The following is a 21,618-nucleotide window of genomic DNA, read 5'->3' as shown; positions in this document are numbered from 1 at the left end:
GACATGTTGGGTATCAATTTACTCGGCATAAAATTATCTTTCACAATATATAAAAAAAATGGGATAACTTTGCTGTTTTACACTTTTTTGGGGGGAAAATGTATTTTTTCCAAAAAAAATTGCGCTTGTAAAACCGCTGCACAAATACGGTGTGACAGAAATTATTGCAATGACCGCCATTTTATTGTCTAGGGTGTTAGGGGGAAATAAAAAGTATAATGTTTGGGGGTTCTAGGTCATTTTTTTGCAAAAAAACCTGTTTTTAACTTGTAAACAACAAATCTCAGAAAAAGGCTCGGCCCTTAAGTGGTTAACAGGCTTTACGTATTGCTTGGGGCTGCACTTTATAATCCTGATTCCTGACACTTCCCATCTCTGAGTCTTAGCATTGTATCCCGTTACTTGTTTGTTTTTCTGCCAGTTATAACCCGTCATGTGGGGTGGATTGCTGGCATCATGCCGCACACTGCTGGTAAACCAGACTGTACAGTATTCAGAGTCATAGATCTTATACTACACCCCCCTCTATGTTCCCTCCTTTCCCCCTGCTGGACACTCCTCACAGTGATTACATAGGGATCATCACACTCCCAACACACCAGGAAGAGCGACACAGAGAACAGAAGAGGAAACATCGTACTGTACACAGGTACCGTATACATCATACATGTGTTCTATACACTGCATGTAGACAGACACCGTATATACTTTATATATAGACAGACTCTGTATATACATTACATTCAGACAGACTCTGTATATACTTTATATATAGACAGACTCTGTATATACTTTATATATAGACAGACTCTGCATATACTTTACATATAGACAGACGCTGTATATGTACAAATTGCATATAGACAGACTCTGTATATACATTACATATAGACAGACGCTGTATATACATTACATATAGACAGACTCTGTATATACATTACATATAGACAGACGCTGTATATACATTACATATAGACAGACGCTGTATATACATTACATATAGACAGACTCTGTATATACATTACATATAGACAGACGCTGTATATACATTACATATAGACAGACGCTGTATATACATTACATATAGACAGACGCTGTATATACATTACATATAGACAGACGCTGTATATACATTACATATAGACAGACTCTGTATATACATTACATGGAGCATGTCCAAAGTCCAGCCCATGGGCCGATTGCGGCCCGCGTTCTGGTTTGGAGCGGCCCGTCTGTTAATTTTGACATATATATCTTTTGTGGCCCCCAACGATCTCCCAGCACCGGGGGCCACAAAATATATATATGCCAGCTGCCTTGGAGGGGACAGGGAGCATTTCCTGTTTGCACGGCAGCCTATGTAATAGGAAGCCCCGTCTCTTGCGCTGGACGACTGTTCTGTCCATCATACGAGGGCGGGACTTTGTTTTAAGGAGGCTGCCGAGAAAACAGGTAATCAGGTGTGTAATCTTTTGGCGTTCGTCCCGCCCCCTTTCCTGTCCCCTCCGAGGCTGCAGATGGATGGGCATCAATCAGGCTGCACTTATGGCAATGGTGAATCTGCATTCATGGCAATAGGTGGTGCTGCATTCATGGCAATGGTGGGTGCTGCTGCATTCATAACAATGGTGGGTGCTGCTGCATTCATGGCAATGGTGGGTGCTGCTGCATTCATGGCAATGGTGGGTGCTGCTGCATTCATGGCAATGGTGGGTGCTGCTGCATTCATGGCAATGGTGGGTGCTGCTGCATTCCTGACAATGGGGGGTGCTGCTGCATTCATGACAATGGGGGGTGCTGCATTCATGGCATTGGGGGTGCTGCATTCATGGCACTTGTGAGACTGCAGATGGGCACTGACCCTTATTTTGCGTCACAGTTCTTTGTTTAAAATTTTTGTTATTTTTCCTGACACTTCCTTCTTTAAGTGAAGGTGTGTCTCATACGCCAGTAAATACTGTATATCCGAATGACACACCCAAACTCATCTCTTCACCGCACACAGCCACAAAGGCAAGATAATTCTTGTTGGGCAATGTATTAGTGCTTGAACTAACACACTTAAGCCGCGTACACACGGGCGGACTGTATGGCCAACTTAGGCCGCGTACACACGCGCGGACTGTTCGCCCAACTTTGTCCGTCCAACAGTTTCGGCAAACAGTCCGCTCAAACTTAGCATGGACGGACATGGCCACACACGACGGACGAACAGTTTGCTGAAACCGTGCGCGATGACGTGAACGGCACGTACGACGGGACGAAAAATACGACGTCCTATACACTGCAATGCAACCTTCCGACGTGGAAATCCTTTCTGAGCATGCGCGAGACTTAGTTGGCCGAACAAGCCTACACACGAGCGAACAGTCCGCTGAAACCTTGTTTCAGCGGACAGTTTTTCGGAATTTCCGTAAGACCTTGTTCGGCCAACTGTCCGCTGAAACTGTCCGCTGAAGCCCCACACACGAGCGGACTGTCCGCCCAAACACTGTTCAGCGGACAAGGTTGGGCGAACAGTCCGCGCGTGTGTACGCGGCCTTAGTCCATCAGACAATCCGACGGACAGTCCGTCCTACTTTCGAATGAACGGACTTGACCACACACGGATGAACTACAGTCCGTCTAAAGCTTGCGCGATGACGTGTACAGCACGTACGACGGGGCTAGAAATAGGAAGTCCAATACACAGCAATGCAACCTTCCGCCGTGTAAATCCTTTCTGAGCATGCGCCATACTTAGTCCGTCGAACTAGCCTACTCACGAGCGGATTGTCCGCTGAAACCAAAGTTGAACGGACAATATTACGGAAATTCCGAAATACTTAGTCCGCCAGACTGCACGCTGAAAAAGTCCGCTGAAGCCCACACACGAGCGGACTGTCCGCTGAAATGTGTTTCGACGGACTAAGTTGGCCAGACAGTCCACCCGTGTGTACGCGGCTTTAGACTGAATTTGGTACATAAATCCAATGTACAGACATGTACTGTATAATCAGCAGGGCCTGATAGAAGTCCTGGTTGTATGTGTGCGCACATATACCCGGGCATATATAGTTATTAATAAAGATACCTCCAGATGAATGTTGCAGCAAAGACCAGTTGCAGGGGTCTCTGAGGATGATCACTATGCAGTGTCCATCTTGGTGTCAGAGTCCTGAGGACAAGATCAGCAGTGATGAGGGTATCCTTCAACTGTTGTCCCACCAGCCTGGGATGCAGCTTCTCACCAGCAGATACTGTGTTGTGGAACTGTAATTCAGAGTCAGCCTATCTACTCTGAATTTTAGCCCCTCGCTAGTAGTCTCTAATCTGCCATGGAATCGGACCTCTAACTAGCGGTTGTTGGATGCCTAACCTGGCTCTAGTCTAGACATTTCATAAAGCTCTATTGGCCGCCCCGTGGTGCGAAGCAGTGGATTGCCTTGCACGACGCTGTGCTGACATAGCTACATAGTTAGTGTGGTTGAAAAGACACAAGTCGTTCTAGTTCCTATACCCATAGTTGACACAAAGGAAGGGAAAAAAAACCCTGCATAAAGCATGATCCAATTTCCTCCAGCAGGGGAAAAAAATCCTTCCTGATCCCCCATAAGTTGAAAGGCTGGCCGAGAGGGCTATTTAAACCTCCTCCTCTGTCAGGGCCAGTGTTGTTAGGATTTCTGGGTGATGCTGTCATTCCTGGCTACCTTTACAGAGCGGCGGTCGGCCTTAGCTATGGTCCCCCTTGTCTTTCCTGGGTTCCTCCGGCTGTTTGGTGTCCCCCCTTGCAGCCCATGTTCCAGCATCATGGGGGGAGGCAGCCGCCGCTTCTCCCGGCACTCATGGGGGGGGGCTGTCCTTCTACCCTCCTCCACCCGCTTCCCCGGCCAGCGTGCCGCCCGCTTCTCCTGGCTTTCATGCCGGTGGGGAGCGGGGTGCGTTCTCCTGTCATGTGGCACCTAATACTCTTGCCGCCCGCCTTCTCCCCATGTAATTAGCTCCACATGGCAGCCCGCTGTTCTCCCAATGTGGGGGGAGGGGGGGGGGGTCGGCTGGCCCAGCTCCTCGCTCTCCCCATGTGCATATGGCTCCGCCCGCCGATTCTCCCGGTGTGGGGGGAGGGGGGGATTGGCTGCCTGCCGGCTCCTCTCTCTCCCCATGTGCATGTCGCTCTGCCCGCCGATTTTCCTGGTATGGGGGGAGGGGGGGGATTGGCCAATGGCCGGCTCCTCTCTCTCCCCATGTGCATGTCGCTCTGCCCACCGATTTTCCCGGTGTGGGGGGAGGGGCGGGATTGGCCGCCTGCCGGGGTTGTGCCATATAGTGTCCGGCCATCATATAGCGTCCACCCCGTACTGCACATGCGCAGTACGGAGCAGACGAAGCTTCGGAAAATCTCTGTAGCTGAACGGCGCCTGCGCCGTGAGTGTAGGTGGTGGCCCCACCATCCAAGCGGACATAGGGTTGTGAATATTAGAGGGCCCCCTCGCGGGCTTGCTTCGCTCGCCACGCTTCGGGCTTGACCTCGCTGCGCTCGGCTTTTATATTCCTACTCTATTTCCACTTACAGTGGTGTGAAAAAGTGTTTGCCCCCTTCCTCATTTCCTGTTCCTTTGCATGTTTGTCACACTTAAGTGTTTCGGAACATCAAACCAATTTAAACAATAGTCAAGGACAACACAAGTAAACACAAAATGCAATTTGTAAATGAAGGTGTTTATTATTAAAGGTGAAAAAAAATCCAAACCATCATGGCCCTGTGTGAAAAAGTGATTGCCCCCTAAACCTAATAACTGGTTGGGCCACCCTTAGCAGCAACAACTGCAACCAAGCGTTTGCGATAACGTGCAATGAGGCTTTTACAGCGTCCTGGAGGAATTTTGGCCCACTCATCTTTGCAGAATTGTCCTAATTCAGTTACATTAGAGGGTTTTCGAGCATGAACGGCCTTTTTAAGGTCATACCACAACATCTCAATAGGATTCAGGTCAGGACTTTGGCTAGGCCACTCCAAAGTCTTCATTTTGTTTTTCTTCAGCCATTCGGTGGTGGACTTGCTGGTGTGTTTAGGATCATTGTCCTGCTGCAGAACCCAAGTTCGTTTCAGCTTGAGTACAGGAACAGATGGTCGGACATTCTCCTTCAGGATCTCTTGGTAGACAGCAGAATTCATAGTTCCTTTTATCACGGCAAGTCTTCCAGGTCCTGAAGCAGCAAAACAGCCCCAGACCATCACACTACCACCACCATATTTTACTGTTGGTATAATGTTCTTTTTATGAAATGCAGTGTTCCTTCTACGCCAGATATACTTGGACACACACCTTCCAAAGAGTTCCACTTTTGTCTCATCGGTCCACAGAATGTTGTCCCAAAAGTCTTGGGGATCATCAAGATGTGTTGTGGAGAAATTGAGACGAGCTTTGATGTTCTTTTTTCTTAGCAGTGGTTTTCTCCTTGGAACTCTGCCATGCAGGCCATTTTTGCCCAGTCTTTTCCTGATGGTGGAGGCATGAACGCTGACCTTAACTGAGGCAAGTGAGGCCTGCAGTTCCTTGGACGTTGTTGTGGGGTCTTTTGTGACCTCTTGGATGAGTCGTCGCTGCGCTCTTGGGGTAATTTTGGGCGGCCGGCCACTCCTGGGAAGGTTCACCACTGTTCCATGTCTTCGCCATTTGTGGATAATGGCTCTCACTGTGGTTCGCTGGATTCCCAAAGCTTTGGAAATGGCTTTATAACCCTTTCCAGACTGATAGATCTCAATTACTTTCTTTCTCAATTGTTCCTGAATTTCTTTGGGTCTCGGCATGATGTGTAGCTTTTAAGGATCTTCTGGTGGACCTTACTGTGTCAAGCAGCTCCTATTTAAGTGATGCCTTGATTGTGAACAGGTGTGGCAATAATCAGGCCTGGGTGTGGCTAGAGAAATTGAACTCAGGTGTGGACAACCACAGTTATAGTATGTTTTAACAAGGGGGGCAATCACTTTTTCACACAGGGCCATGATGGTTTGGATTTTTTTTCACCTTTAATAATAAACACCTTCATTTACAAATTGCATTTTGTGTTTACTTGTGTTGTCCTTGACTATTGTTTAAATTGGTTTGATGTTCCGAAACACTTAAGTGTGACAAACATGCAAAGGAACAGGAAATGAGGAAGGGGGCAAACACTTTTTCACACCACTGTAGATAGTGGGGATGGAACCTGGACTCACGGCGCAGGCGCCGTTCATCCTCGGCAATTTTCGGAATCTGTGTTGCTGTGTACTGCGCATGCGCAGTACACAGCGGACACTATCGGATGGGGGACCTTATATGACAAGACACCGGCTCCTCTCTCTCCCCATGTGCATGTCGCTCTGCCCGCCGATTTTCCCGGTGTGGGGGGAGAGGGAGGTGATCGGCCGCCTGCCGGCTCCTCTCTCTCCCCTTGTGCTCCGCCCGCTGATTCTCCCAGTGTGGGGGGAGGGGGGTGATCGGCCGCCGCCGCCCCCCTTCTCACATGGGCAGTGTTCCACGGTTTCTCCCGGTGTGGGGGGGGAAGTGATCGGCCGCCTGCTGGCTCCTCTCTCTCTCTACCCTTGTGCTCCTCCCGGTGTGGGGGGAGGGGGAGATGAACGGCCGCTTGCCAGCTCCTCTCTCTCTCTCTCTCTCTCTCCCCCCTCTCTCTCTCTCTCTCTCTCCCTCTCTCTCTCTCTCTCTCTCTCTCTCTCTCTCTCTCTCTCTCCTCTCCCTCTCTCCCCCTTGTGCTCTGCCCGCTGATTCTCCCAGTGTGGGGGGGGTATGGGGTTGGCTGCCCGCCAGCTCCTCTCTCCCCATGCTCTTTCTGCATCTGGCCTCCCGCAGATTGGGGGGGGGGGGGGATCGGCACATCCATCCCCAAATCCATGCCGCACACCTGGTGGGGGGGGGGGGTCAATGATCTGCCCCCTCCTGCTCCTTTACTCTGGCTCCACCAGAAGGGCTGGCCGCCGGTGCTCGGGGGGGGGTCCGTCGCTCCTTTCCTCCCCATCTCTGCAGCTGTGACAGAGGATGTCAGGCCACCCACAGCAATCCTGACAACGGCCAGTCATGAGGTTACAGGTCTACCAGGGTTGCTGCGGTTACTGGTAATTTTGGTTTCTTTGGTCAGTGTTTGATTGCAGCCAGCGTTTCTGTCCAGGTTTTCTGTCATAAGTGATTTCTGCCGTCATCGCTTGGTCCAGCATTTCTGTCTCAGCGTTCGGTCCAGCATTTCTGTCATAGCGTTCTGCCCAGCATTTGTCATAGCGTTTCTGTCCAGTTTTCCGCCATAGCGTTTCTGTCCAGCTTTCGCCGTCATCGTTCGGTCCAGCATTTCTGTCTCCGCGTTCGGTCCAGCTTTTCTGTCTCCGCGTTCGGTCCAGCTTTTCTGTCTCCGCGTTCGGTCCAGCTTTTCTGTCTCCGCGTTCGGTCCAGCTTTTCTGTCTCCGCGTTCGGTCCAGCTTTTCTGTCTCCGCGTTCGGTCCAGCTTTTCTGTCTCCGCGTTCGGTCCAGCTTTTCTGTCTCCGCGTTCGGTCCAGCTTTTCTGTCTCCGCGTTCGGTCCAGCTTTTCTGTCTCCGCGTTCGGTCCAGCTTTTCTGTCTCCGCGTTCGGTCCAGCTTTTCTGTCTCCGCGTTCGATCCAGCTTTTCTGTCTCCGCGTTCGATCCAGCTTTTCTGTCTCCGCGTTCGGTCCAGCTTTTCTGTCTCCGCGTTCGGTCCAGCTTTTCTGTCTCCGCGTTCGGTCCAGCTTTTCTGTCTCCGCGTTCGGTCCAGCTTTTCTGTCTCCGCGTTCGGTCCAGCTTTTCTGTCTCCGCGTTCGGTCCAGCTTTTCTGTCTCCGCGTTCGGTCCAGCTTTTCTGTCTCCGCGTTCGGTCCAGCTTTTCTGTCTCCGCGTTCGGTCCAGCTTTTCTGTCTCCGCGTTCGGTCCAGCTTTTCTGTCTCCGCGTTCGGTCCAGCTTTTCTGTCTCCGCGTTCTGCCCAGCATTTCTGTCTCAGCGTTCTGCCCAGCATTTCTGTCTCAGCGTTCTGCCCAGCATTTCTGTCTCAGCCAGTGCTCGACAAAACCCGGTCGCCAGGTCGCATTGGCGACTAGAATCAGCGACTTTGCGCCTGGGGCAGCATAGCTGGGGGTATCCCGTCTCCGTGGACCCCCCCCCCACGCGATCGCGTCGGGCCGCGCCGCAGGCGGCCGGTAATTGAGCCCCCGGCTTTGAGGCCTTCTGTGATCCTATGGTTCCTTCTGGAATCTGGCGCCCTCTTGTGGTGGCCGTTGGAATTACAACCAACAATGCTAATGGGCCAGTCTTTCTCCATCCCTTTACTTAGAACCCCTAAACAAAACCAAAAAAAAAAAAAAAAAAAATATATATATATATATATATATATATATATATATATATATATATATATATATATATATAATTTTTTTTTTTATTTTTATTATTTATTCTAACACCCTAGAGAGTAAAATGGTGGTCATTGCAATACTGTCTGTCACACCATATTTGCACAGCGGACTTACAAGCGCACTTTTTTTTGGGAAAAATTTTTTATTTAATAAAAAAAAAAGACAACAGTAAAGTTAGCCCAATTTTTTTTTTTTTTATATTGTGAAAGATAATGTTACGCCGAGTAAATCGATACCCAACATGTCACGCTTCAAAATTGCGCCCGCTCATGGAATGGCGACAAACTTTTACCCTTTAAAATCTCCATAGGCGACGTTTAAAAAATTCTTCAGGTTGCACGTTTTGAGTTACAGAGGAGGTCTGGGGCTAGAATTATTGCTCTTACTCTACCGATCGCAGCGATACCTCACATGTGTGGTTTGAACACCGCTTTCATATATGCGTTCGCTTCTGCACGCAAGCTTGGCAAGACAGGGCGCATTTAAAACAATTTTTTTTTCTTATTTTAACTTTTATTTTTATTTTTTTCACTGTTCTTTAAAAAAAAAAAAAAAAATGTGTGTCACTTTTATTCCTATTACAAGGAATGTAAAAATCCCTTGTAATAGAAAAAAGCATGACAGGTCCTCTTTTATATATGAGATCTGGGGTCAGAGAGACCTCACATCTCATATTTACACTAAAATGCAATTTAAAAATGTCCCTCTAATAGCTATGGGCAATGACTTGGAGACAGGTGGGGGGCTGGGGGCTATCTTCCCCTCACTCATCTCCATGTCAGGCCAGGGACAGGTCCAGATCGCCGTCACGGACCTGGCTCCTAACTTTTTTAGCTGGCTCCTAGATTCCAAGCAAATTTGTCAACCCCTGGTCTCAGCGTTCTGCCCAGCATTTCTGTCTCAGCGTTCTGCCCAGCATTTCTGTCTCAGCGTTCTGCCCAGCATTTCTGTCATAGAGTTGCTGTCCAGCATTTTCATCATATCGTTTCTGCCCCTGGATTTCTGTCATAGCGTTTTCTGCCCCTGGATTTCTGTCATAGCGTTTTCTGCCCCTGGATTTCTGTCATAGCGTTTTCTGCCCCTGGATTTCTGTCATAGCGTTTTCTGCCCCTGGATTTCTGTCATAGCGTTTTCTGCCCCTGGATTTCTGTCATAGCGGTTCTGCCTCTGGATTTCTGTCATAGCGTTCTGCCCCAGGACTTATCACAGCGTTCTGCCCCTGGATTTCTGTCAGTGTTTCACCCCAGGATTTCTGTCACAGTAGTCCGCCCCAGGTTTTTCTGTCACAGGGGTCCGCCCAGCATGCTTCCCAGCTTTTCTGTTATAGCGTTATGCCCAAGCTTTTCTGTCTTTGCGTCTCTACCCCAGTCTTCTGTCATAGTGTTCTGCGCCAGCTTTTCTGGCTCAGCGTTCAGTCTCAGTGTTCTGGCTCGGCATTCAGCCTTAGCTTTTCGGTCATAGCGTTTCTGCCTCAGGATTTCTGTCTTTGCATTTCTGTCTCAGCGTTCAGTCTCAGCGTGTTTTCGGGCTTTGCATTTCTGGCCAGGATTCTGCTGTTGCGTCGCTGTCTCAGTTTTTCTGTTATAGCATTTCTGCCCCAGGATTTCTGGCATTTCATTTATGCCTCAGCATTTCAGTCTTGGTTGTTGCTGTCATTGCGTTTTGCCCCTGGTTCTTCTGTCACTACGTTTCTGCATCAGCATTAAGTTTCAGCGTTTTTCATCATGGCATGTTGTGTTTCTGTCTCAGCGTTTCTGTCTTTGTGTTGCTGCCAGCATGTCTGTCATAGTATTTCAGCCTTGGTGTTCAGTCTCAGAGTTCTCAGAGGGGCGTGCTTCACTCATGGCATACTCTGGTAGTTGTTCGTCCTTGTTGATTGTCATGTCCCATCGTGTCTGTGTCATGTTTTGTACCTGGGTCAGGTAGCTAGGGCTCACACGTCAGGATCTGTCACGTCTATAGATCCATATGGGCTGAGGTTTCGTTTGTTAATTGATTGTTGTCCACAATCTTCTCACCCGTATACCATATGTCATACGTTGCATGTTCATTCACCACATCTATACGACTACCCACCATTGTCTGTGGGTACACTAGCCCTGAGTTTTCAGTTAATTACCTGTCTCTGCGCTGCAGGTTACTCGGGCTCACTTACCACTTACATGTGGGTGGGGGGGGGTCCGTCCGTCAGGTTCTTTTACACGCCGTGGTCTTGACTTTTCTGCTCATGTTTCATTCTTAGTTAGGCAGGGGGTATTGTTGTTCTCATGTCTGGTTGTCTGTCATTTCTCTAGTTTGTGTTTCAGGTTGGGCCGTCTTGGCATCCATACCGATATCAACCATGCTTGCTATCAATTCCTTCAGCCCGGCCGTTGTGGGGGGCTAGTTAATTGGTGCTGATGTCATTTCACCATGGGCTCACCCTTGGGTCAGACGCAGTCACAAATATTTCTTCAATTGATGTCCTGTTGTGTTGAGGCCCTGGTTACTGCCCAGGGATGTATAGTCTCTCTCAGGGTGTTTGCTAAGCCACGTCCCCGTGACGGTCCTTGGGGGGGTAGGTTGGGCAGATGTCATAATGGTTTTGGATTCCACTCTTGGCTCTGATCTTGAACTTATTGCCTGGAGTTATACTTGGGGACATCAGTCCAGTCGTCTTTTCTGATCCCCAGCTTGTTCCTAGTAGGGTGGACTTGGGTATGTCTGTATCATGCCATGGGAATATTTCCCCGGGAGGGAGTCTGGCCCTCCTTGGTTCAGGATTCTGACCCAGCTGTTGGGTTCAGGCTGTAGCATGACCCAATCATATCCGGTGGGACCTGGGTCCTGCGTCTGGCATGGTTTCTCCATGTTGTCAATATTATTGCCATGGTGCATGGGCCTTATCCGCTTACTCCATCACATCCGTCAGGTATCCAGCTTTTCGCACTCCTGCTAGTGGTCTTTTTGCCACTCACCCTCTTGGGGGGGTAATGTCTCTGGGCCATTTCACTGGTGTTCATTGAGGTATTTTGCCATCATTTGCAGGGGTTCCTCGGGCCAGGCCTTGTTCCTTTCCCCTCACGTATAATTTCATTTCACAAACAGTTCATTCTCGGGTCTGGGTGTCGTGGGCATCAGGCTCAATTCAATCTTTCAAAGGATGTTCAGTTGGGTTCAGGGTAGTGTCACAGTTTCGATAGGGGGTTCTTTCTCTTCGTCAAGTCAGGAGTCGGTGTGTTCTTTTGCCACAGTGAACGCTTTCCGGTTACTTGCTGGATACGTACTGTTGCCGTCCGGGAGCACACCTTTATCCGTGATGGTTCATTACCTTCCCTTCACCTAAATTTTGTGTCTTTTTGCCCTCTTCTCAGGCATACTGACCATCTAGGCCAAGGCACACCTCAGGCCTTGGTTCTTAGGAGTATCGCATTTCCCGCTTGAAGACTCTGACTACAAGTTGAAAGGCTGGCCGTAGGAGCCTGAGAGGGCTATTTAAACCTCCTCCTCTGTCAGGGCCAGTGTTGTTAGGATTTCTGGGTTCCCACCCACCCGTTCCCCAGTTTTCATACATTCTCATAGTATTTTGTTCTTATTCTTACATTCAGGGTATGCCCTCTTCTCAGGCATACTGACCAGCTAGGCCAAGGCACACCTCAGTAGAGGTCGACCGATATATCGGCCGATATTTGCCGTTTTTTAAATAATCGGCATCGGCCGATTTGAGCTGATAAAAAGCCGATTTAGAACTAAGGCGGGACTTTTCTATTACAGAAGTCATTTCAGTCAGTGTAAGTTGCCTGAGTCGTCATAGCAACCCTTTCCTCCTCTCTGGGCAGGCTGCCAAGAAAAGAACTAAATGATACAATGTTTACACTTGAATGAATGAAGTCATCTCTGTGTGTAGAAGTTCTCAGTTTAACCATTTAAAGACTAAATCTTTTCTGACACTTGTTGCTTACAAGTAAAAATCCTGTATTTTCTGCCAGAAAATCACTTAGACCCCCCAAAAATTATATATATATTTTTAGCAGAGATCCTAGGGAATAAAATAGCGGTTGTTGCAATATTTTATGTCACACGGCATTTGCACAGAGGTCTTTCAAATGCATTTTTTTGGGAAAAAAATACACTATTTAAAAAATAAAAATAAAATAAAAACAGTAAAGTTAGCCCATTTTTTTTTTCGTCCAAAAGTTTTGACTACCTGTTTTTATTTAATATATAGGTTTTTTTTTTTTTTTTTTTTATCTAAATCATACATACAAGTAAACTGATTGGGGGTTTTGTTTTGTTTAATAAAGCGGCTCTTTACCATAATTTTAGCGGTGCTATTTGGCTGCTAGTGGGGCACATATAACCCAGCTAGCGGCCAAGGAAGAGGTTAAATGCGCCCATGAAGCACTGCTGCCAAATCGCATTGCATGCGCTTCGGCAGTGGTGCCCATTCATATCAATGGGCAGGAGTGGTGGAGGAGCGGTATACACCACTCCAAACGTGCTGCTTGCAGGACTTTTTTTTTAAGATCCTGCCAGCGCATTGCCTCAGTGTGAAAGCACTCTGTCTTTCACACAGACTGCAGGGGAGCCATTTTACAGGCGCTATTTTTAGCCCAAAAGCGCCTGAAAAACGCCCCAGTGGGAAAGGTGTGTTAGATCAAGGGGGATTAAAAAATAAAATAAAAAAGAAAAAAGGAAAAAAATAAATAAATAAAATAAAATCGGCCTAACATATCGGCCCAAAAAAAATCGGCATCATATATCGGCTATCGGCCGCCATGATGTCTAAATATCGGCATCGGCATCGGCCAGAGAAAAACCCATATCGGTCGACCTCTACACCTCAGGCCTTGGTTCTTAGGAGTATCGCATTTCCCGCTTGAAGACTCTGACTACAAATATTAGTATCCAGTTATATTGTGTGTATCTAGGAAAGAATCCAGGCCTTTCTTAAAACAATCTAATGAGATGACCAGAACCACCTCTGCAGGGAGTCTATTCCACATGTTCACAGCTCTTACTGTGACAAAACCTTTCTGTATTTGGAGACTAAATCTCTTTTCCTCCAGACGTAAAGAGTGCCCCCTTGTCCTCTTTGATGACCTTAAAGTGAATAACTCAACACCAAGTTCACTATATAGACCCCTTATATATTTGTACATGGAGATCATATCCCCCCCGTGATCTTCTCTTCTCAAGAGAGAATAAATTCAGTTCCTCTAATCTTTCCTCATAGCTGAGCTCCTCCATGCCTCTTATCAGTTTGGTTGCCCTTCTCTGCACTTTCTCCAGTTCCCTGATATCCTTTTTGAGAACTGAACTACATATTCCAGACGAGGTCTTACTAATGATTTGTACAGGGGGGCACAATGATATCTCTCTCTCTGGAGTCCGTCCGTCTCCTAATACAAGAAAGGACTTTGCTTGATTTGGCAACCTCAGCTTGGATACAAAAGGAGTGTATGCAGTACTTTTTTTCAGCGCACACTGCCCGCACCTACCCCGAATAACCACCCAAGCAAATCCCACCGCATTTCGTTTGAATGAATCATTAAGTGCCATGAGTGTGAACCATGTGATTGTACAGATGGAGAGCGGTGCCAGGACTGAGAATGAAATTCATTTTCTGCAGAAAAATGTATGAGTCATCTTGGCTTCAGTCGGTTTGTTTTCATACTTTGACAAAAAGCTACAACAGGACAGATCAGTGTGGAGAATGAAGACCATTGTGGCCACAGAGAGTGCGCAATAAAAGCAATCAATGCTTGTATGAGATCTGGGGAAAGAAGGTCAGAACGAGGATCCAATCTGTTGTGCTGGATGTATGTAGGACCCTCCTAGTTAGGCTTGTAGGCTAGTTGCCTGCAGTGTATTAGTTAGGTAGTAGTGTACAGCTTGTATAACAGTGTAAACTTGCTGTCCCCAAAACAATAACTCAACACACAGCCATTAATGTCTAAACCACTGGCAACAAAAGTGAGTACACCCCTAAGTGAAAATGTCCAAATTGGGCCCAAAGTGGCAATATTTTGTGCGGCCGCCATTATTTTCCAGCACTGCCTTAACCCTCTTGGGCATGGAGGTCACCAGAGCTTCACAGGTTGTCACTGGAGTCCTCTTCCCCTCCTCCATGATGACATCACGGAGCTGGTGGATGTTGGAGACCTTGCGCTCCTCCACCTTACATTTGAGGATGCCCCACAGATGCTCAATAGGGTTTAGGTCTGGAGACATGCTTGGCCAGTCCATCACCTTTACCCTCAGCTTCTTTAGCAAGGCAGTGGTCATCTTGAAGGTGTGTTTAGGGTCGTTATCATGTTGGAATACTGCCCTGCGGCCCAGTCTCTGAAGGGAGGGGATCATGCTCTGCTTCAGTATGTCACAGTACATGTTGGCATTCATGGTTCCCTCAATGATCTGTAGCTCCCCAGTGCCGGCAGCACTCATGCAGCCCCAGACCATGGCACTCCCACCACCATGCTTGACTGTAGGCAAGACACACAATTGTCTTTGTGCTCCTCACCTTTGTGCTCCTCACCTGGTTGTCTTCAGCAAACTGTTTGCAGGCTTTCTTGTGCATCATCTTTAGAAGAGGCTTCCTTCTGGGATGACAGCCATGCAGACCAATTTGATGCATTGTGCGGTGCATGGTCTGAGCACTGACAGGCTGACCCCCCCCCCCACCCCTTCAACCTCTGCAGCAATGCTGGCAGCACTCATACGTCTAACCTCTGGATATGACGCTGATCACGTGACCTCAACTTCTTTGGTCGACCATGGCGAGGCCTGTTCTGAGGGGAATCTGTGCTTTTAAACCATTGTATGGTCTTGACCACCGTGCTGCGGCTCAGTTTCAGGGTCTTGAAAATCTTCTTATAGCCTAGGCCAGTGATGGTGAACCTTGGCACCCCAGATGTTTTGGAACTACATTTCCCATGATACTCAACTACATTGCAGAGTGCATGAGCATCATGGGAAATGTAGTTCCAAAACATCTGGGGTGCCAAGGTTCGCCATCACTGGCCTAGGCCATCTGTATGTAGAGCAACAATTCTTATTTTTAGATCCCTAGTTATTTGCCATGAGGTGCCATGATGAACTTCCAGTGACCAGTATGAGAGAGTGAGAGCGATAAAACCAAATGTACCATACCTGCCCCCCATTTACACTTGATACCTTGTAACACTAACGAGTCACATGACACCGGGGAGGGAAAATGGCTAATTGGGCCCAATTTGGACATTTTCACTTAGGGGTGTACTCACTTTTGTTGCCAGTTCAGACATTAATGGCTGTGTGTTGAGTTATTTTGAGGGGACAGCAAATTTACACTGTTATACAAGCTGTGCACTCACTACTTTACATTGTAGACAAGTGTCATTTCTTCAGTGTTGTCACATGAAAAGATAGAATAAAATATTTACAAAAATATGAGAGGGTGTACTCACTTTTGTGAGATACTGTATATAAGGGAGGAGGAACGCCAGGTTTGAGGCTTGCTGGCTCGCTCTCGTCCCGCTCAAGAAGATGCCATGATTGCACTAAGGGGGGACTGCTGTGCCCAGCAGTCCATCAGAGGACACTGGGAATCCAGAGAACTATCAAGTCTTGGAGGATGCCATGATTGGCCTTGGTGAGGTATGCTTGGGCAGCCTAGTTGAGTTAGGTAGGGAATATCGCACAGTAATGTTCTGGTTGGTCTTTGCCGCAAGATGTTCAGTGAAGTTGCATCAACTGTTAAGTCTGCTCTAAAGTTCCTTTACCTCTGAGATCCTTGATGACGCCCTGTGGGAGGGTGAAACATGTAGACATAATTTCCGGTTCCTATTGACGTCTCTTCCGGTATCGTGGAACGCACGCCATGACCAGCGTTTTTGTATTCTCAGCTCCATGTTTGTCATGCCTGGTTTTATCTCACCTCTTGTTTTTTATGCCAAATAAATGCCTTTTTTAAGCGGTACCTCACTATTAGTCCCTTTTCTTTCAATTTTTGGGTATCTATTATCCCAGCTGAGTATCCTCAACAAGGGAAATCTATTGGATGATCTTATTTTCAAGTTGCCATTCCTGGCCATCACTATTAAAGGGGTTGTAAAGGTTCATGTTCTTTCACCTTAATGCATCCTATGCATTAAGGTGAAAAAACATCTTATGATCACTGGCCCCCCAGCCCCCCCCCCTTTACTTACCTGAGCCCTGAAAAGTCCCGCGTCGTGAATGCACTCTTCTTTTGCTCAGTCTTTTCGGCTCTTCATTGGATAGATTGATAGCAGCACAACCATTGGCTCGCGCTGCTGTCCATCAACTCCAATGATGCAAGGGCCGGGGGCAGGGCCGAGTCCTGCAGTCAGCGGCTATGGACGCCGAATACAGGACTCGTGAGCACGCCCGTAAGGTAACCCCCTTGGCAGAGCACTTCCCAGGTGGGGTTATCAGAAGTGGGGAGGAGCCGAGAAAGCAGCCGAGGGACCCCAGAAGACGAGGATCGGGGCCACTCTGTGAAAAATGAGGTGCACAGTAGAGGTAAGTATAACATGTTTGTTATTTAAAAATAAAAAATAAAAATTCAAACCTTTAGTGTCACTTTAAGCCTGAAGTGACCCCTAGACTGAAAATCTGAGGGTCTACTATATTTGGTGTGGGGACACAGGAGGGGGTGTTGCGGTAACCTGGAAAACTCTGGAGTACTTTTGCACTTTTGTGGGATTGGAGCACATCAGTCACTTTTTATGGACTTTATTTTTTGTTGTTAATGTATTGTTTTTTTTTTTTCTTTCACTAATGTTGTGTTTTCTAGTGCTGTAAAATTCATATTGTTGTTAAATTGTATTTTGGTTCCTTCTGTAATCAAGGGAGCAGGGATTGTTTGGCCTGGTCTGTTCAGGGTTTCACAGGCTCAGAGTTTGATTGCTCCCCCCTGCCTCTTGAGAGAAGCTTCTAAAGCTTAGGGAGGGAGAACTCAAAGGGATAGCCTGGAGATATTGTCTTTCCCCAGCAGGGGGATTTGCCACACTGAGGAGGGCAGTTGCCCCTCAGGCAGCCTACGAATTGGGTTACAGTTCTGCGATGTCTCAGGAGATGCATTGCTCTGACCTGGAGGAAGCCTGCATCTGACTGCAGGATTTCTTTAGAGAGATGTGGTCTAGAGAAGGACTGTTTCACTTGCTTGATTGTGTCCAGAGGAGACTGAAGGGTGCACAGCAGTCCTGGGAACTTGTGAGTAAAGACCCTAAATTCCTCCCTGTGACTGTACAGTGGTTTGAAAAATGCACTGGGTACAAGCAGCTGTGCACAAGAGCAAGGTAACCAGATGCCAGAGAGTCTCGCCCCATGGTCTTCAACTGTAAGGTAATCTACCGCTCAATATCCGCATTCACTTATACAGAAGTTTGTCCTCTAACTGCTGTTTGTTACTAATTTTTGGAGTATCCCATGCCCCAACCCATTTCCTGTTCAAGTTCTACAAGCAATAAATTACAAAAAAAGACAACCCCTAGACTGTTTATTGAATCTAGAGTTCATGGACTACTCCTTGGGTGGACCGGTGGCCTCTTTACAATTTGAGAAAGAACCAGTTAAAATGTGTGCCCTTTCAGGGGTAGCATTACATCAATATAGCGCTACCCCCAAAGGGGCCGCTGATTTGTCCCAGGTTCCTCCACGTCACAGTGCAGCGGCAGCTCGGCACACAGCAGCATTCACTCCTTCGACTCAATAAGGCTGGATTCACACCTCTGCATTTTTAGTGCATTTTGTAGATTTGCACTACAGTCCATTTAACATGGCGTTCTATGGAACACGTTCTGTAGTGCAAATTTGCAAAATGCAAAAAGCACTAAAAATGCCATAGGTGAATCAGGCCTAAACAGTCTAGGGGGTTGCCTTTTTCTGCCCTTATAGCTGGTTAACTTGGATAGGGCAGGGAGCTGTGGAATACTCCAGAACAGTGGTTCTCAACCTCAGCCCTCAAGTACCCCCAACACGCCATGTTTTGGGAATTTCTCTTAGATAAAATAGCTGTGCAAAATACCAAGCCATTGACTCTGATTTAAAGCACCTGTGCAAGATAAAGGAAATCCTGCAAACACGGCCTGTTGGGGGTACTTGGGGACTGAGGTTGAGAACCACGGCTCCAGAACACTGAACAGTAATGCCAGGACACTCTTCACTCTGTAGCTACTTCTCAGTACAATCCCCTCAACCATATTTTAGGGAATGGACAGCATTGGATCCACATAAACCAGGCAAGCGTTAGTTATAATGCACTAGGGGATCAACAGCAGCACAGTCACCCAGGTCCTGCTCCCAGGTCTGTACTCACAAGTCCAGGAGTGGACTGACATCTCATGGGGCCCCCGGGCAATAGAAGATTATGGGACACCCAGACAATCAGAGATTATGGGGCCACACAGTATACACAAACACACACACAGTATACAATCACACAGTATACACAGACATGTTTCTATTGGCTGAGAAGGTACTGGAGAGGTGGGGCAGCTATAATCTCTGGATTTTTAGACCAAAAGCATGTCGGTAAGGGACATTTCAGAGATGGATGTAAAAAAAAAAAAACACAACATTTTTACATACTGTCCCTGGTTTTACTTAGGCTGGCAACCCTGATGGGGCCCTTCTAGTGGCATGGGGCCCTCGGGCAGTGCCCGAGTGGCCCAATGGTCAGTCCGCCCCTGCACAAGTCCTTAGGTAATTGAATGCCTTCCTCCTGAATCAGGCAGACATTTCCAAGATGGACTCTCCAGACTGGACCCAAGGTAAAGTCCCCCTTCTTCTTTAACTTCAGAGATTTCCTTGAGTAGTTAGCCCCCCCCAGCTTTAGAGCCCAGTCACAAGTACGACTTCTGTGACCCTGGTAGTTTTTTTTATTTTTGTTGTTTTCTTTTTCTAGGTAAGCAGCAGCTGCATGTGGGGGAACCAATGCCCTCCATCCTCCTGCCTCCTCCCTCCTGCAGCTGCTGAATGTCTACGGGAGGAAGAGGAAGAGAAGCGGGCATTCAGCAGCTACATAAAGGGATTGGTTCCTCTACACCAGGGATATGCAATTAGCGGACCTCCAGCTGTTGCAAAACTACAAGTCCCATCATGCCTCTGCCTCTGAGTGTCATGCTTGTGGCTGTCAGAGTCTTGCTATGCCTCATGGGAATTGTAGTTCTGCAACAGCTGGAGGTCCACTAATTGCATATCCCTGCTCTACATAGTGCTGCCCCCGCTGCCCTCCTATCCAGGCATACAGGGGGGGGTGCACGGGTCCCCTGGAGCATGGGACCAGGTTGCAATGGCGACCCCTGTACAAATGCCCTTGCCTCATGTTCCTCTTTAGACCCGTACACACAATTGGACTTTTTGACAACAAAAATGCAAATTAGCTGTTTTGGAGCAACATCCGACCGTGTGTACGCTCCATCGGACAAACTTTTTCCATTTTCATCGGACTTTTGTTGGCTGTGCGAACAGACAAACTTTCTGACAACATAAGTCCGATGGAGCAAAGTCCGATCGTGTGTACGCAAAACCATCGGACTTTTGTACAAGGTACAAACACGCATGCTCAGAACCAATGCAAAAGATCAGACAACAATACAGAAGTTGACCAAAGGTGGCGCTGGAGTAATTAAACGTCCTCTTTTGAAGTGTCATCAGTACGTTGAAACGTCACTACATTCGTGTTTGTTGCCTAAAAAGTCCTGCCGTGTGTATGCAATACCAAGTTGTGGACTACGCCCTTTGTACAAAAGTCCACGGGAAAGTTTGTACAGAGTCCGATCGTGTGTATGAGGCTTAAGACGGAGCACATATACAGGAAGAAAGGAGGGCGCATATGACTTTTTCTTGACATCCTCCTTACATACTTACACAGCTATGTACATACAGTACATAGCTGAATGCATGCTTCTAATAGTCGGCAATAAGTGGTAAAGGAGGGAAGGGAGCCCTGGGGGTAGTCTGTATTATGTCACACGGGCTGCAGCCATAGAATCTGACACTTATATCTTTCATTTCCTTTCAGACAACCTTCAATAATGCCGCCATTCCCTCCATGTTGTGGCCTCATCATTGTGGCTTCCCGCCAGCCAGGTGAGTGTACAAGCAATGGCAAATTACAGTATAAGCGCCCCCCGTGGGATCCGCTTGGAAGCTGGAAATCACTGTAGTAGACACCGATACTGCAGTGATCTCCACTAGCTTTAGGGTCCCTTGCTGAGCAGCTGCCCTGCTGCATTCTGAGCACAGGAGGTTGGCTACTGGGCACTGGCACCATTCAGAGATTGCTTTGCATTTTCTCAATGAATGCACAAGGTGGAAAGGTGGGAAGTCATGCTCTCCATCACATCCAATCAGAATCTTTTGCATTCCCTGAGAAGATGCAAAGAATTCTCTAAATGACGCTCATGCCGGGTGGACGACCTCCTGTGTTCACAATGCAGCAGGGACAAGCTATTGCAGATCTCAGTAGCAGCGGTGCCTAATGCAGGGGTTTTCAGAGGGATCTCACAGATGATATATGCATAATTACATTGGTCCAAGCTTGAACAATGTAGCTATTTAAAAATTGCCATAGCTGGAATTGTTCTTTAAAGAGGAAGTAAACCCTGATGGGTTTACTTCCTCTTTGATTTCCTGCAAAGGTAAAGCATAATGGACTACTATGCATCGCATAGTCCATTATGTGTCACTTACCTGACACAGGAGCCAGCGAAGTAGCCGCTGTCCCCTGTAGTCCGGAGTATCCATCTTCTCGGTGGGTCTCGCTGCTCCGCCGCTGTCATCCGGCGAAGCTGCAATGACGTCACTCCCGCGCATGGGAGCCGCCACTCGCGGCATGTCGCCGTTGACAGCGGCATGCTCAGTGCGCCTGCGCTCCACTGTCTACGGTGCATGCGCCGTAGACAGCGGTGCCTGTCTTTCGGCAAGTATCTCCTAAACCGTGTAGGTTTAGGAGATGTTTCTTGGACCTACAGGTAAGCCTTAATCTAGGCTTACCTGTAGGTCAAAGTGGTTTTTAAGGGTTTACAACCACTTTAAGCTGTTGCTATAGTTATGTTGCAGAGCTACCGCTATAATCTTTATATTCTGACACTCATACCTGTTTTTGCCTACTGTTGCTACCCTACTTGTCTTTAATGTGACCCTTTACCTCTTGCTCTAGCTTGTCCTATGTGCTTTGGTTTATTTCAGTAGAGTAGAAAGAAGAAAAGAAACCTTTGGATATAATATATTCCACCTG

At 47.7% G+C, this 21,618-nt stretch overlaps 1 protein-coding gene across 2 annotated transcripts in view; it reads left to right on the top strand.

Annotated features, from left to right (window-relative positions):
• The first annotated feature begins 512 nt into the window (after positions 1–512).
• The window catches only part of LOC143975638 (von Willebrand factor A domain-containing protein 5A-like), a 79,301-nt gene continuing 58,195 nt past the window's right edge, over positions 513–21,618 (top strand). For both annotated transcript variants that reach the window (XM_077478127.1, XM_077478128.1), the window contains exons 1-2: positions 513–649; positions 20,401–20,468. In XM_077478127.1, the coding sequence (XP_077334253.1) occupies positions 528–649; positions 20,401–20,468 (190 nt within the window). In that variant the 5' untranslated portion in view covers positions 513–527. The remainder of the gene's footprint in view (positions 650–20,400; positions 20,469–21,618) is intronic.

Source organism: Lithobates pipiens, unplaced genomic scaffold, assembly GCF_037356315.1.
Source record: "Lithobates pipiens isolate NorthernLeopardFrog02 unplaced genomic scaffold, aLitPip1_a1.2 Scaffold_13, whole genome shotgun sequence".
In the NCBI taxonomy this organism is placed as follows: domain Eukaryota; kingdom Metazoa; phylum Chordata; class Amphibia; order Anura; family Ranidae; genus Lithobates; species Lithobates pipiens.
This window is presented reverse-complemented; position numbering and strand designations above follow the sequence as displayed.